General features: G+C 36.3%; 2 protein-coding genes across 2 annotated transcripts; one reads left to right on the top strand and one right to left on the bottom strand.

Moving 5' to 3' along the window:
• The first annotated feature begins 674 nt into the window (after nucleotides 1–674).
• Nucleotides 675–8,068, top strand: LOC119080489 (ganglioside-induced differentiation-associated protein 1). The gene is made up of 6 exons (XM_037188881.1): nucleotides 675–873; nucleotides 6,845–7,037; nucleotides 7,110–7,292; nucleotides 7,350–7,544; nucleotides 7,602–7,844; nucleotides 7,901–8,068. The coding sequence occupies exons 1-6, from the start codon at nucleotides 787–789 to the stop codon at nucleotides 7,951–7,953; spliced, it is 954 nt and encodes a 317-aa protein (XP_037044776.1). The 5' UTR covers nucleotides 675–786; the 3' UTR covers nucleotides 7,954–8,068.
• A 1,076-nt stretch (nucleotides 8,069–9,144) lies between these two features.
• Nucleotides 9,145–10,986, bottom strand: LOC119080467 (fat storage-inducing transmembrane protein). The gene is made up of 2 exons (XM_037188846.1): nucleotides 10,877–10,986; nucleotides 9,145–10,807 (listed from the first exon to the last, which is right to left on the bottom strand). Exon 2 carries the CDS (start codon nucleotides 10,638–10,640, stop codon nucleotides 9,465–9,467), a length of 1,176 nt encoding a protein of 391 aa, XP_037044741.1. The 5' UTR covers nucleotides 10,641–10,807; nucleotides 10,877–10,986; the 3' UTR covers nucleotides 9,145–9,464.
• Nucleotides 10,987–12,523: the final 1,537 nt, after the last annotated feature.

Consider the following 12,523-nt stretch of genomic DNA (forward strand, 5'->3'; position numbering starts at 1 on the left):
CAACTAAATATATTTCCGGTCATCAGCGATATATACTTTGCAGTGGACCGCGATATTATTTTCTACATAGCTAGCGCCATCTTCGCAATTCTATCGCCAAAGTTATTGGATGAAACGTGAAAGAAGAAACCGAAGAAACTTTTTACATTTTAAATACTAAGCAAAGGCCGGCAATATTAAACATTTTGATGGATACGATTGCAGGATTAAATTTTAAAAAGGTTAATAATCTCTCGAGTGATGTGCTAGAGATCACACACTTATTTTAGATATCGGTGGAAAGTGTCGGTGCTTCGAATACCACCCATACAACTGAATTCAACTGATAGAGCTTAAACCTATTAAGAAGTCACAACTCATTATGGCTTGTACTCCGAAATAATTTTTCTAACGAATAAAGTGCAGAATCTAGAATCTAGACAGACATTTTTTACGATCAACTCAGAAGTATACAACGAACAATGAAATGCGCTCCGATGCACAAGAACTGCAGCTCCAAATGCAAACCTTAACACCGTAACTGCCAATTTAACGACCACAGCTGATTGATATCTAGATAATTAAAAAGTGTGCGTGTGTGTGGTCGGTCATAGAGCGGTATACAAATGATAGCTTAAAACATGTATGTATTAGATATCGCGTTAGATAAGTGTTTCATTGAAAAAAAAAAACTACTGATGCCGGGGCTCAGTGTATACCATAACTCTGAGCTAGAAACATCGGTATTATAGTTAAAAACAAAAGTCTCAAACAATAAGTCTATTGTGCAATTATCGAATATCGATCATGGGAAACTACAACAGAACACCGTTAAATTGTGTAAACGACGGCATTGTGCTCTATTATCATCCGAACAGTTTTTACTCACAAAAGGTGAATTTTGATTGTTAGATCCGGTGATCATTCATTAAAAAAAAAATGAAGAGAAAAAAGGAAATGGTTTCGGTCCATTCAAGATTGATACGATTCATTGATTGCTATAGAAATTCAATGGTTGTGGTAAATGTTCAACGTTTCCTGTATTCTACCGTAAATGAACTTTGACAAAGTTGTGTTCTTTAAAAAAATTTTTTTTTTGATTTCCGAAGAGAGTAAAACGAGAAAAATCTCATTTATCAAATCATATGATACTTATTAGCCGGATCGTATGCACAGACTTAGTCAAAATAAATAAATTTTTAGCTGAAAAAATTTTTGCTATCATCTCTGTCGGATACACATAGGTTACATAATTCTCCAGTGTTATTATTATTATTATTTTTATTGTAGGTATATATCAACCTAATTCAAGGGTACGGCGGCTATAAATACATAAACATTTTGTTTACACTTTTTATTTGCACGCAATTTCTGACTATATTTCGATTTTAAACAATTGAACTAAAATGCTTTTTTTCGTCATTTTACTTATTATGCGAGCGTGAGCCATCATTTTCATGGCATCTATATTTCACTTTTAACTTTTCATTTTATTCAAAATCCACATGATCTATACACGTACGGTTTTTATCATAAGACATTTTATAAGGTGTATTACCACCTCGTTTTATCATGTCTCTTCTTGCATCATATGCATCATGAAAGTAGATAAAATTGTACCAATTGTGGCGGCGCTTTATGTATAAATATATTTGATTATCGCTAAGCAGTTAACGACTTTGAACGAAAAGTGTATTAGCAACGCACTTCAAGCATGAGTGATACTCTAAATAGGTTACTGAAACTTGACAGTGTGTCATATAACTGTAAAACACTGTAAAAAAAACCATTTCATACAAAATAGTACTCTATTTGGCAGCTGTCGACTATGATCACTTTTACTTGAAGTGCGTTGGTATTAGTAAAAATCAAGAAAATAATTTTGTTTTTTGTCCGCTTAACGAACAGAGTTGTGTACCACTCGTTTTTATCTTTTAGGGATCGTAGCCAGTGTTGTTACCCTAAGTAAATGGGTTTTTAAGAACAAAAAACAATGACCAGATTGTAACAGTTTCTTTTTGTAAGAGATATCGCCCAAAACCACTTACAGTGGAGGTGTGACGCAAGTCCTGTTATCCACTTACAAAAGAACTGATATCGGTGTAGGTGACGCTTACAGGTTCGACACGCAAAAAGGTATGCGTCACAAATGGCAGCTGATGAGGAAAGTACGCGAAAGTTTTATCAACAAAAATTTACCAGAAAAATTTTAGGAAGAAAATTATAATAAAAAAGTTTGCGTCAAAAAGTGGCAGATGATTCGGCTTTCTTCCGTTTGAATTCCATTTTTAGGAATATATTTCACAATTTTTAAAATTTTCCTTCCTCAACATCTGCCACTTGTGACGCAAACTTTTTTATTATAATTTTCTTCCTAAAATTTTTCTGGTAAATTTTTGTTGATAAAACTTTCGCGTACTTTCCTCATCAGCTGCCATTTGTGACGCATACCTTTTTGCGTGTCGAACCTGTAAGCGTCACCTACACCGATATCAGTTCTTTTGTAAGTGGATAACAGGACTTGCGTCACACCTCCACTGTAAGTGGTTTTGGGCGATATCAGCTCTTTTGTAACTTGTGCTTTTTTAGAATTTGGTCGCAGATAATAGACAATCATATTGTGCAGTTTGAACGAAAATATTCTTCTTACATAATTGTATAACTTTCTCTTTGATCTCTTTGATAAAAATAGAAAATTTGACGAAAATCGAAAATTTGACGCACTTAAAACGCTCATAGCTCCCAAATAGTCGACTTTTTAGGAAAACCATGAAACACGTATCGACTAGAATCTAAAACTCTATAACTTTGTCTTTTACACGAGGTTTCTATCTGCAGTATTTTCCGAGTTATGGCTGACATAGCTCGCACTTAAAACGCTCATACCTCCCAAATAGTCGACTTTTTAGGAAAACCATGAAACACGTATCGACTAGAATCTAAAACTCTATAACTTTGTCTTTTACACGAGGTTTCTATCTGCAGTATTTTCCGAGTTATGGCTGACATAGCTCGCACTTAAAACGCTCATACCTCCCAAATAGACGACTTTTTAGGAAAACCATGAAACACGTATCGACTAGAATCTAAAACTCTATAACTTTGTCTTTTACACGAGGTTTCTATCTGCAGTATTTTCCAAGTTATGGCTGACATAGCTCGCACTTAAAACGCTCATAGCTCCCAAATAGACGACTTTTTAGGAAAACCATGAAACACGTGTCAAATGAAATCTGAAACTCTATAAATTTGTCTTTTAAACGAACTTTCTATCTGCCATATTTTCCGAGTTATAGGTCCCATAGCTCAATAGGTTAACACGCTCATAGCTCCGATATTATAAGCTTTTATAAAAATTCCTTCAAATTAGTTTCTTAGAATTACGTCCTTAACATACCCTGAAAATTTCAGCCAAATTCACCGGTAAATTCAAAAGTTTCGTTGTAACAAAGTAAACGAGCCATCAGAACAGTCGGAGCGTTTGCTGCGACTGAGCCCCGTACAAACCCGTATATCTATTGCGTACGTGACCCTAGTGCGTCTGTCACCCTACTTTGACCGTAAGCCTATGCGCCGGTTAAAGTAGTTAAAGTAAAATTATTATGTAATGTGTACATCTTAGAAATTGCGCATAGCGCAATTACGAAGCCCCGTACGACTTTCCTTTCAAATAAAACAAAAACTTCAAATAGCCCTAAAATTTTAATTTATTGAGTATAAATACACATAGGGCCTAGTATCGGCCTCAGTCCGAGGATCCAATTTTTTTTTTCAACTACATTCTATTCGGCCTTTGATTACCTTCCAAATGAAACAAAAAATACGAAAAACGGATGAAATTTGCTCGAGTTATATGTAAAATACACATAGGGCCCTAGTAGCGGCCTTAGTCCGAGGACCCAAATTTAATTTTTTTTTCAACAACATTCTATTCGGCCTTTGATTACCTTCCAAATGAAACAAAAATTACGAAAAACGGAAGAAATTTGCTCGAGTTATATGTAAAATACACATAGGGCCCTAGTAGCGGCCTTAGTCCAAGGACCCAAATTTAATTTTTTTTTTCAACAACATTCTATTCGGTGTTCGATTATCTTTCAAATGAAACAAAAATTACGAAAAACGGATGAAATTTACTCGAGTTGTATGTAAAATACGCATAGGGCCCTAGTAGCGGCCTTAGTCCGAGGACCCAAATTTATTTTTTTTTCAACAACATTCTATTCGGCCTTTGATTACCTTTCAAATGAAACAAAAACTACCAAAAACGGATGAAATTTGCTCGAGTTATATGTAAAATACACATAGGGCCCTAGTAGCGGCCTTAGTCCGAGGACCCAAATTTAATTTTTTTTCAACAACATTCTATTCGGCCTTTGATTACCTTCCAAATGAAACAAAAATTACGAAAAACGGATGAAATTTGCTCGAGTTATATGTAAAATACACATAGGGCCCTAGTAGCGGCCTTAGTCCAAGGACACAAATTTATTTTTTTTTCAACAACATTCTATTCGGTGTTCGATTATCTTTCAAATGACACAAAAATTACGAAAAACGGATGAAATTTACTTGAGTTCTATGTAAAATACACATAGGGCCCTAGTAGCTTTTCACTTCTAAGGCCCTAACTCACGGTCCACTCACCCGATTTTAAAAAACTTTTTTTTTCCTGGATTGGTATTGACAATACCTATCATTTGCCGTGTCATTTACATTTCCATCGTTTATTTTGCCATAAATATCACCAAAAGACCTTAAATCACTTAGGTGGCCCTAACTCACGAAGGGCCGACCCGAATATGCCCATCTTCGAACTTAGCCTCACTATTTTGACTATCTTTCAGGGAAAAAAAAAATTTTTGAAATCGGATTTGATTTACTCAAGATATCGACGTGACGGACAGACGGACAGACGGACAGACGGACAGACGGACAGACGGACAGACGGACAGACGGACAGACGGACAGACGGACAGACGGCCCAAATTTTTATTGCGTATTCGTCATCTATAAACATAGGCAAACACTTTGCCCTTACCGTCTGCTTCGAATTCCATCAATTACACACGGCATCGTAATCCTATAAGCCCCTTCGTACTTCGTACGGGGCTAAAAAGTAACAAAGTAACAAAGGTTGGTAAAATTCATCAATTTCAAAATGTATGAAAATTAATTTCTTCATACAAATTTCTGCAAATTTCCAAGTTTTGAAATGTAATATCTCGGCCAAATCTTAACCTTATGAGGCGTGTGATAGCTCGTTGAACTCGTATGGACGCCCAGATTGCGAATAAAATACTTTGGGGGTAGTAGGAGCAAAGGGGGAAAAGTCAAAAAGTTTGTGTATATATGTTCCTCAGTCCTGCGGAAAAATTTTTGTCAAATTTTTCAGTGTGAACGGACTTGCGTCACGGCCCTTCACTAACGTAGGGCCATGATGATGCTTTTTCTCTTCAATTAACATATGAAAAGCTCATAAAGTGAAGAAAGCTTCGTTTAGTGGTTATGTCCTAAAAAAACTTACTGAAGCTTTTTATATTAACATTCTGCGAAGCTCGTTGCAACACCTTTCTTCAGGAAAATTGTGCAGTCACATCGCGCTGTTTACAACATTTACTTTCCTCTTCGAAAACTGAGTGTTTCGGTTCATTTTTGAAATGTCAGATAGAGGACCTCATGAAAATGAATAATTGGTCAAATCAAGCGCTCTTGCCTGGTTTACTTTACTCTGCCGTGTGATGAGTCCTATAAATTTCTTACCAAACTCTTTTGTTGCTTGTTTTCCAGAAGCTTATTAATAGAACTGTATACAATACATAGCGGAATCTAAAATTCTGATTACTTGCGTTTTGCGTTTTTCATCACTGAAAGTTCAAAAAAGGAAATTCCATAATTTGGCTTTTAAAGGTATTTCGTTAAAGTTAAAAATATATTGTGAATAATGTGAATTCTTTGGATTTACCATGATGATCGTCTTATCTAGTACCAATATATTTTTTATGGGTATTAGATTGTGGTATAGCTCAAATGACGCATTATTATGATCATAAGATGAGAGCATTGACTATACACATTCATGTGTTCTTCAGAAAAAAATTTCCACATTCAACGACTTGCATTTGGTGACGTTGAAAATTTATATTTTTTAAGACGTTTCGTTGTTGTTTAAAATACGTAACATAAATCAAAATATTATTATTTAAAAAAAAAAGAATCGAAGGCATTTTAGTGTTAAATTGTATTGAAAGAGGATGATTTTCTATAGATATAAATTAGTTGCTAAAAAAGTCTACCGCTAGGGTACAAAGGTGCCTAAAGTTGACCGAAGTTGACTAGAATTACCCAAAATTAACTTTTGTTTAAAAGTGATTCCGGACTAATTTCGAAAATGTGTTATATGCGTTCGAATGAGCTCATCAAACCTTGCCACTACAGCTTCTTACTCACTTCCCAGATCGCATCGTCTTGCTGGTATCACCCTTTGAAAATTGTGATTTTTTGACTTTCCAAGGCCACTGCTCTGCAACCGGGTGGACTAGAGTAAATATTTTTATATGAACGATCTTGCAGTCAGTCACTCTACTAATCACAGCATAAATTGGGACGCTAGGCGACTCGACGGACCATGGGTGGTCATGAGGAGTCATTGCATCCCGACCTCAAAAATCTCCCAGCGGTTCGAGCTAATTTATAAATAAATGAATTACTTACTCACCCCTCGTCAATATTACAAAAGAAAATTTTTTGTTATCCGACGCTTCTATTTAAAGTTGGTTAAGGTGCACCGTAGTGTTTTATGGATACAAAAAAATCTTTTTACTTACTAAATGTTACAACTAGAATATGTTACTTACCTTCCCAGATCTTATTTGCTCTGTTCGAGAAAAACATTAAATTTACCGCCTACGAAGTAGATGTAACGAATGGCGAGCAATATTCGCAATGGTTTTTAGAACTGAATCCAAAGGGAGAAGTTCCAGTCTTACAAGATGGTACACTTATTGTCCCAGAGTCTGGTCGAATAATTAGTTACATTGAGGATCATTATCAGGGAGGTAAACGGGATTGATTTCATATATTAAGCTTGCAAACATTGTTCCCAACCAACATTTTTTTTTGTTCTACAGAAAATATTCCAAATTTATTACCAAAAGATCTGGATCGATCTGTGTTGGAGAAAGTTGTATTTTTCCATAAGAAAATTAGTCGCATCCCAATCGGAGCTATCAGTATGGGTTCATTTATTCATACTGACCTGTGCTCGAATCCGAAACCACCATTCATTGGACTAACTCGGAGTTCATTTCTGCGTAAGGCTGTGTTCACTAAAATTATTTGATTAAAGTCACTAAAACCTTCGCTTGCAGAGAATGATTCAAAGATCAGTTCCGTCCTCGAACAATATGCTGGAGTGAATCCAATTCATGCGGAGAATTTACGTATAAAGGCAGAGTTTCAAGAAAAGAAACGAGCAATATACACCAATCGTGACGAGTTCATGATTCTGGTCAACGCAGTAGATTCGGTTTTATCCGAAATCGAAGCTGAACTGGAAAAGAATGGTAATTTCGAGTTGCGGGAGCGTACGGGTGAATCCAATACAATGAGTTCAATTTTAGAATCAACAAACGCGTGGCTGTGCTGTGATCAAATTACAATAGCAGATATTAGTCTGGCAGTGCTCCTGCAACGCCTATATTCTCTCGGATTCGAAGAGTACTTTTGGATGCAAAAGCGACCACATTTGAGACAATATTTTTCGAGGATTTCAGCTAGAGAATCGTTTAAGAAGTCTCTGCCCACAACATTCTCAACAATGCGAGCTGTCTGGACGAATACGCCGTGGATGTACAAGGCTGGAGGTTAGGATTGTGTTAATTTTTTGTTAATTCCAGATTCATTTTCCCTGTTTCCTTAGTGGCTGCTTTGAGTGCAACAATCGTCATATCAGGCATTATCGTTAAAACGTAGACAGATTTTTTGAAAGTGTAATGGGTAAAGGTGAATTTTGTTCAAAAGAAAATTGTTTTCCTATTCAACACGATGATGGTTATGTAGACGAAATCATTATTATTCGACAAAAATAAAATGCCCTATTTGCTGTGACACTTTCCACTTCATATTTTTCGCTATTGGTCCAATCAACGCACTGTCTAGCACCGAAGCTGACTTTGACGTCACTCAAATAGAGACAGTGGTCCAATCCATGTCTTTCTTTTATTGATCAACTTCACCAACGAACGACTTCATTCATTTGGTGGATGCTCTGTTAAGCGAATGGGGTAATGAGGAGTAAACTGAGTCACACAGGAAACTGTAGAATGTTTTGAACTACGCATAACGATATTAGATTGATCGGGTTTAAGATAGAAATGTTAGTAAGTAAAGCTACTTCAAAGTTCTGATACAGATAAAACAGAGGAAATTGAACGATTTCAACACCGGAAATTATGATGACATTACAACAGTGGAAATCTTTAGAACTTTAATGGTATCCCCATTTCACCTTTGACAAATCAAAGCGGTGCTTTTGGGAAAAGGGTAACCTGGGACGCGATCATTTCTACTACATCTTATCAAAATGTTACAGAGTTTTGATGAATCACAGAGTTTCATTTTCAAGAAAGCCCGATTGCGTCTCTCATAGTTCAAATTCCATTATTGTTGCCTGTTTAGACGTTAGACGTTAGACGTTTAAACACGTGTGGAATTTTTAAAACAGATGGAAAACGTTAGTAAGACATCTGAATCTGAATGAAAGTCGTTCGACTTTCCTCAACTAAGACCTACTATTGCCGAAAATGTCAATTTAGGACATTCGCTGATATTTCGAATATCGAAGTAGATTTTGAGAAATGCCCGCACGTGCGAGCGTGACGCAAGTCCAAACTAGAAAAAAGACCCATTGGACTTAGTGACATATTTTTGCGGAAATTATTGAAATCTATTTTTTAACATGAAAGTTGTCTTCCACATTTGCACAAGAATCATTATAGCTTCATTATAAAGGAAATGATTTGAAGAATTTTTCCGGCCAAAAATATGCTTGCAGGTCCTATCGGTCTTTAAAAAATATAGGGATAGAAGCAACGGTTTCATTTTTCTTTTCGTCTTGGAGATGTGCTTAAAGTGAAGGTTAATTAAAAATACGAAACCCAACGCGACTTTTAGCAACTTGAATAGATTTATTCACTTTTTTGTTTCTCTTTGAACGAACAATCCGACTTCGTATCGTGTAAATATATACCTCCACACACCACACATTAAAAAATAAATATAAAATCTAAATTCAGCGATGTCTAACACCATTGATATTAAAAATGTTATAGAAATTTAAAGTAAAAAAAAAGAAAATTTAAAGAGAGAGAAAAATTTACTTCGTTGATTTAATTTAATTTGAAAATAGAACTTTTAGTCGCACTGATCTAATTTTTACAATTTTTAGTTACCCTATCCTTAAATAATCCGTACAAATCAGCATTTTAGTCTTGAAAGCGATTGCTCTCCATATTGGAAAATGAAGAAACCGATGAACTTGCACCAGGTCCAGATCCAGTTTGAGCATTTACTCCATACGGCATACCCATAAATCGTGGTACATCGTTTATACGAGATGTCTGCTGCGCCAAAAGGCTAGATGTACGTCTTAATGGTATGGACGCTGCGGATTTACTTTTGTTTTTTTGATAAATAAACATCCCGCGTCCGGCTACATCTGGTAGTACTGACGATGGATACCAGAAACGATAGCAGAAGTACCATGTCAATATGGCAAAAATGCCACTCAGCACTTTTTCAATCATTTTATGGAAATATAACATCGTACACACCAACATTATATCCCACAACAATTGCAGTACGGTCACACCAATGAACAATGTTCGAATGGCTGGTGTGTATTTTTCGTACAGAGTCTTTAACGTTTTCATTTCGTCATCTTTGAGATTTCGTAACGGATTCGTTAAGGACTTCTCTCCGACTGCCCGGTTGTGCTCTTCGTTTCGGATATGCTCTTTTATGTATTCCCAGCCGATGATCGGCCTGGCCTCTTCGATCAGCACCAGACTTGAGTAAATTAAAATAAATGCATGGCCTGATATGTCGAAGCCATTCCAAAATGCACCTGCCTTTAAACAACTTGTCTTCGAGTCAAACTTTCGGTTGTTACAATGTCCATACGCATTTTCGATGACGTTGAACAGTTTAGTCCATACGAACCAGAAGAAGGTGGCCACAAAAATGCGTGGTAAATGATGCTTCATCAATTTTTGCAAATCGCCACAACATAGCGTATAAGATGTCATGAACAGAAACGGTAAACTTAACACTAACGTCCAGGCCCAGCCCATTTTAACGAAATAAACGTTGAACAAATTATCCGATCTGGCAAAATATGTCCGCGGATATGGCGTGAAGTCACCGATCAACGAAATCAGAAATAAACTTCCCAAGTACAAGGCCACTTTTAGGTTGATGTCGAAGAAGATAGATTTTTTGCATAAATGCATTACCATTAACAGAATCACTTCTTTGACAGAGGATGGTTGGGTGGTCGGACGAGTTCCTCGGGGTTCATTCCGTCCATCCACAAAATTGGGACGAAAGTTCAGATGGCTGGATCCAGATTGCTGATGAAGTGGCCGTCGTTTCGTTGCCATCTTCGGTTTGTGCTAGTCTGTTGATCCACAATTTGATTCATAAAAATTGAAAAGTTCGTTCCAAAAATAAACTTTTGTTCTTTTCGGATTTTTCGTCTAGTGAATTCTGTCGAGATTTTTGAACTTTAATTGTTTTGCTGAATGTCCTGCGATGCGAAATTAATAGCCTGATGAGAAACAATTAAAGAAAATGATTGTTATGTTCGCGAAATGTGGTAATATTAATCTTTCTTTACCGAAAATAAACCAAACTAATAAGCTACGAAGGTATGGAGAACGTAGGTTTTTTTTGTAATTTCACGATTTCTCTAAATGTCATCGTTACAGTGTGGTCCGTGCGGTCTTGACAGTCTTGACATCGCAATATCACAAAAATTGTTAACATAAAAGTACGCACTCATGTTTTATAGCGGTTTGATCGAATAGGGGGAGATGCAGGAAGGCCGTTTTAACTAGTGGGAACAAATATGTGCATTTTTATAAAGGGGGAGGTGCATTCGGAAACCAAATAAGTAAATAAACCATGTCTGATTCGGGTCTCCTTCCAGTATTTACATATGGAACAGAAGAGATAACGTTAACAAAATCATCCGAACGTGACACAAGGAGCCATGGAACGACGTGTTCTTGGCTCGGTTCTTGGAATCACGCTCAGAGACAAGATGACAAATCATTGGATTAGACAGAAGACAAACGTCGTTTCACGGAAACAATAACGTCTCTAAAGTGAATCTGTTCAGGACCTGAGAGATGGGTAAATGGATTCAAGAGAATAAGTAGAAAGAACTATTCCACAAAATTGTGTGACACAATATGAGTGCTGTCTACACGACATCTCAAATTCCCATACGATTTGACAGATAGATGTGTAGAGGAATGTGACTCTAGCGAATGTGATAGGACACAGTCATAAATCTAAACTTTTTGAAACTGTAAATCATCTGGTATCGATAGCAACAACAAAACCAAGCGACGATCTCCAGTGTTTAAATGCAGAATGTATGTTGCAACAAATGAAGTAATAGATTGTGTTTACTGACTGACTTCATGCATAATATAATACTAATAGTCAATGAAAGTGTAAAGCAGGTATGGTCGATCGTTCGCCCGGAGGACATAAAAATTTGATTTACGCACTCAAACGCACTCATTTACATATTATTTTGACATAATTTATGAATGCGTTTTAGGTGAATTTGCTGATCGGCCATACCTGTTCTGTACTTTCATTGTTAATAGTAATATAGTAACTAATATGGTAGAATAGGCCTGCTCTGTTTCACAGGGGGGTCCAAAGTTCAGCTGGAGATGGGTTTTCCTGGTCCGGAAGGCTAAAATATTGGACCCGTATTTTTTTTTAGAATTATAAAAATTAATTTAGGCATGGGGAGCGAGGCATTTGTTCATATACACAAATACATTGGTTAGAGGAGAGAAGATATATAGTGTTTGTATAGTGCATATCTTCTTTACTCCTCTAACCAATGTATTTGTGTATATGAACAAATGCCTCGCTCCTCATGCCTAAATTAATTTTTATAATTCTAAAAAAAAATACGGGTCCAATATTTTAGCCTTCCGGACCAGGAAAACCCATCTCCAGCTGAACTTTGGACCCCCCTGTGAAACAGAGCATGCCTAATGGTAGAACCGGCATCCTCAAAACTCTCACCTCAAAACTGACTGAAACAGCTGAAAAGTTTGAGTTATCTATTTGAAAGTATAAGGCATTATCACCTATTACAAGATATGCTGCGACAGGACCATTTTCAACTTTATATATTCTTTACTTATTAAATTTGAAGAATTGTAAAACAATCGTTAAAATTCGGCTGAATCACTTTAGTTTCTGTATTCGCTATAGACATTGACTTCAATGAGTA

The sequence above is a fragment of the Bradysia coprophila genome, unplaced genomic scaffold (assembly GCF_014529535.1).
Source record: "Bradysia coprophila strain Holo2 unplaced genomic scaffold, BU_Bcop_v1 contig_350, whole genome shotgun sequence".
Taxonomy (NCBI): domain Eukaryota; kingdom Metazoa; phylum Arthropoda; class Insecta; order Diptera; family Sciaridae; genus Bradysia; species Bradysia coprophila.

What these genes read in the sequence shown, in the direction of transcription:
- LOC119080467 (XM_037188846.1), bottom strand. Translation starts at nt 10,640, where the DNA reads ATGGCAACGAAACGACGGCCACTTCATCAGCAATCTGGATCCAGCCAT.
- LOC119080489 (XM_037188881.1), top strand. Translation starts at nt 787, where the DNA reads ATGGGAAACTACAACAGAACACCGTTAAATTGTGTAAACGACGGCATT. An exon ending in ACAGTTTTTACTCACAAAAG is followed by an intron (nt 874 to 6,844) that starts GTGAATTTTGAT and finishes TTACCTTCCCAG; the next exon opens with ATCTTATTTGCTCTGTTCGA. An exon ending in TGAGGATCATTATCAGGGAG is followed by an intron (nt 7,038 to 7,109) that starts GTAAACGGGATT and finishes TTTGTTCTACAG; the next exon opens with AAAATATTCCAAATTTATTA.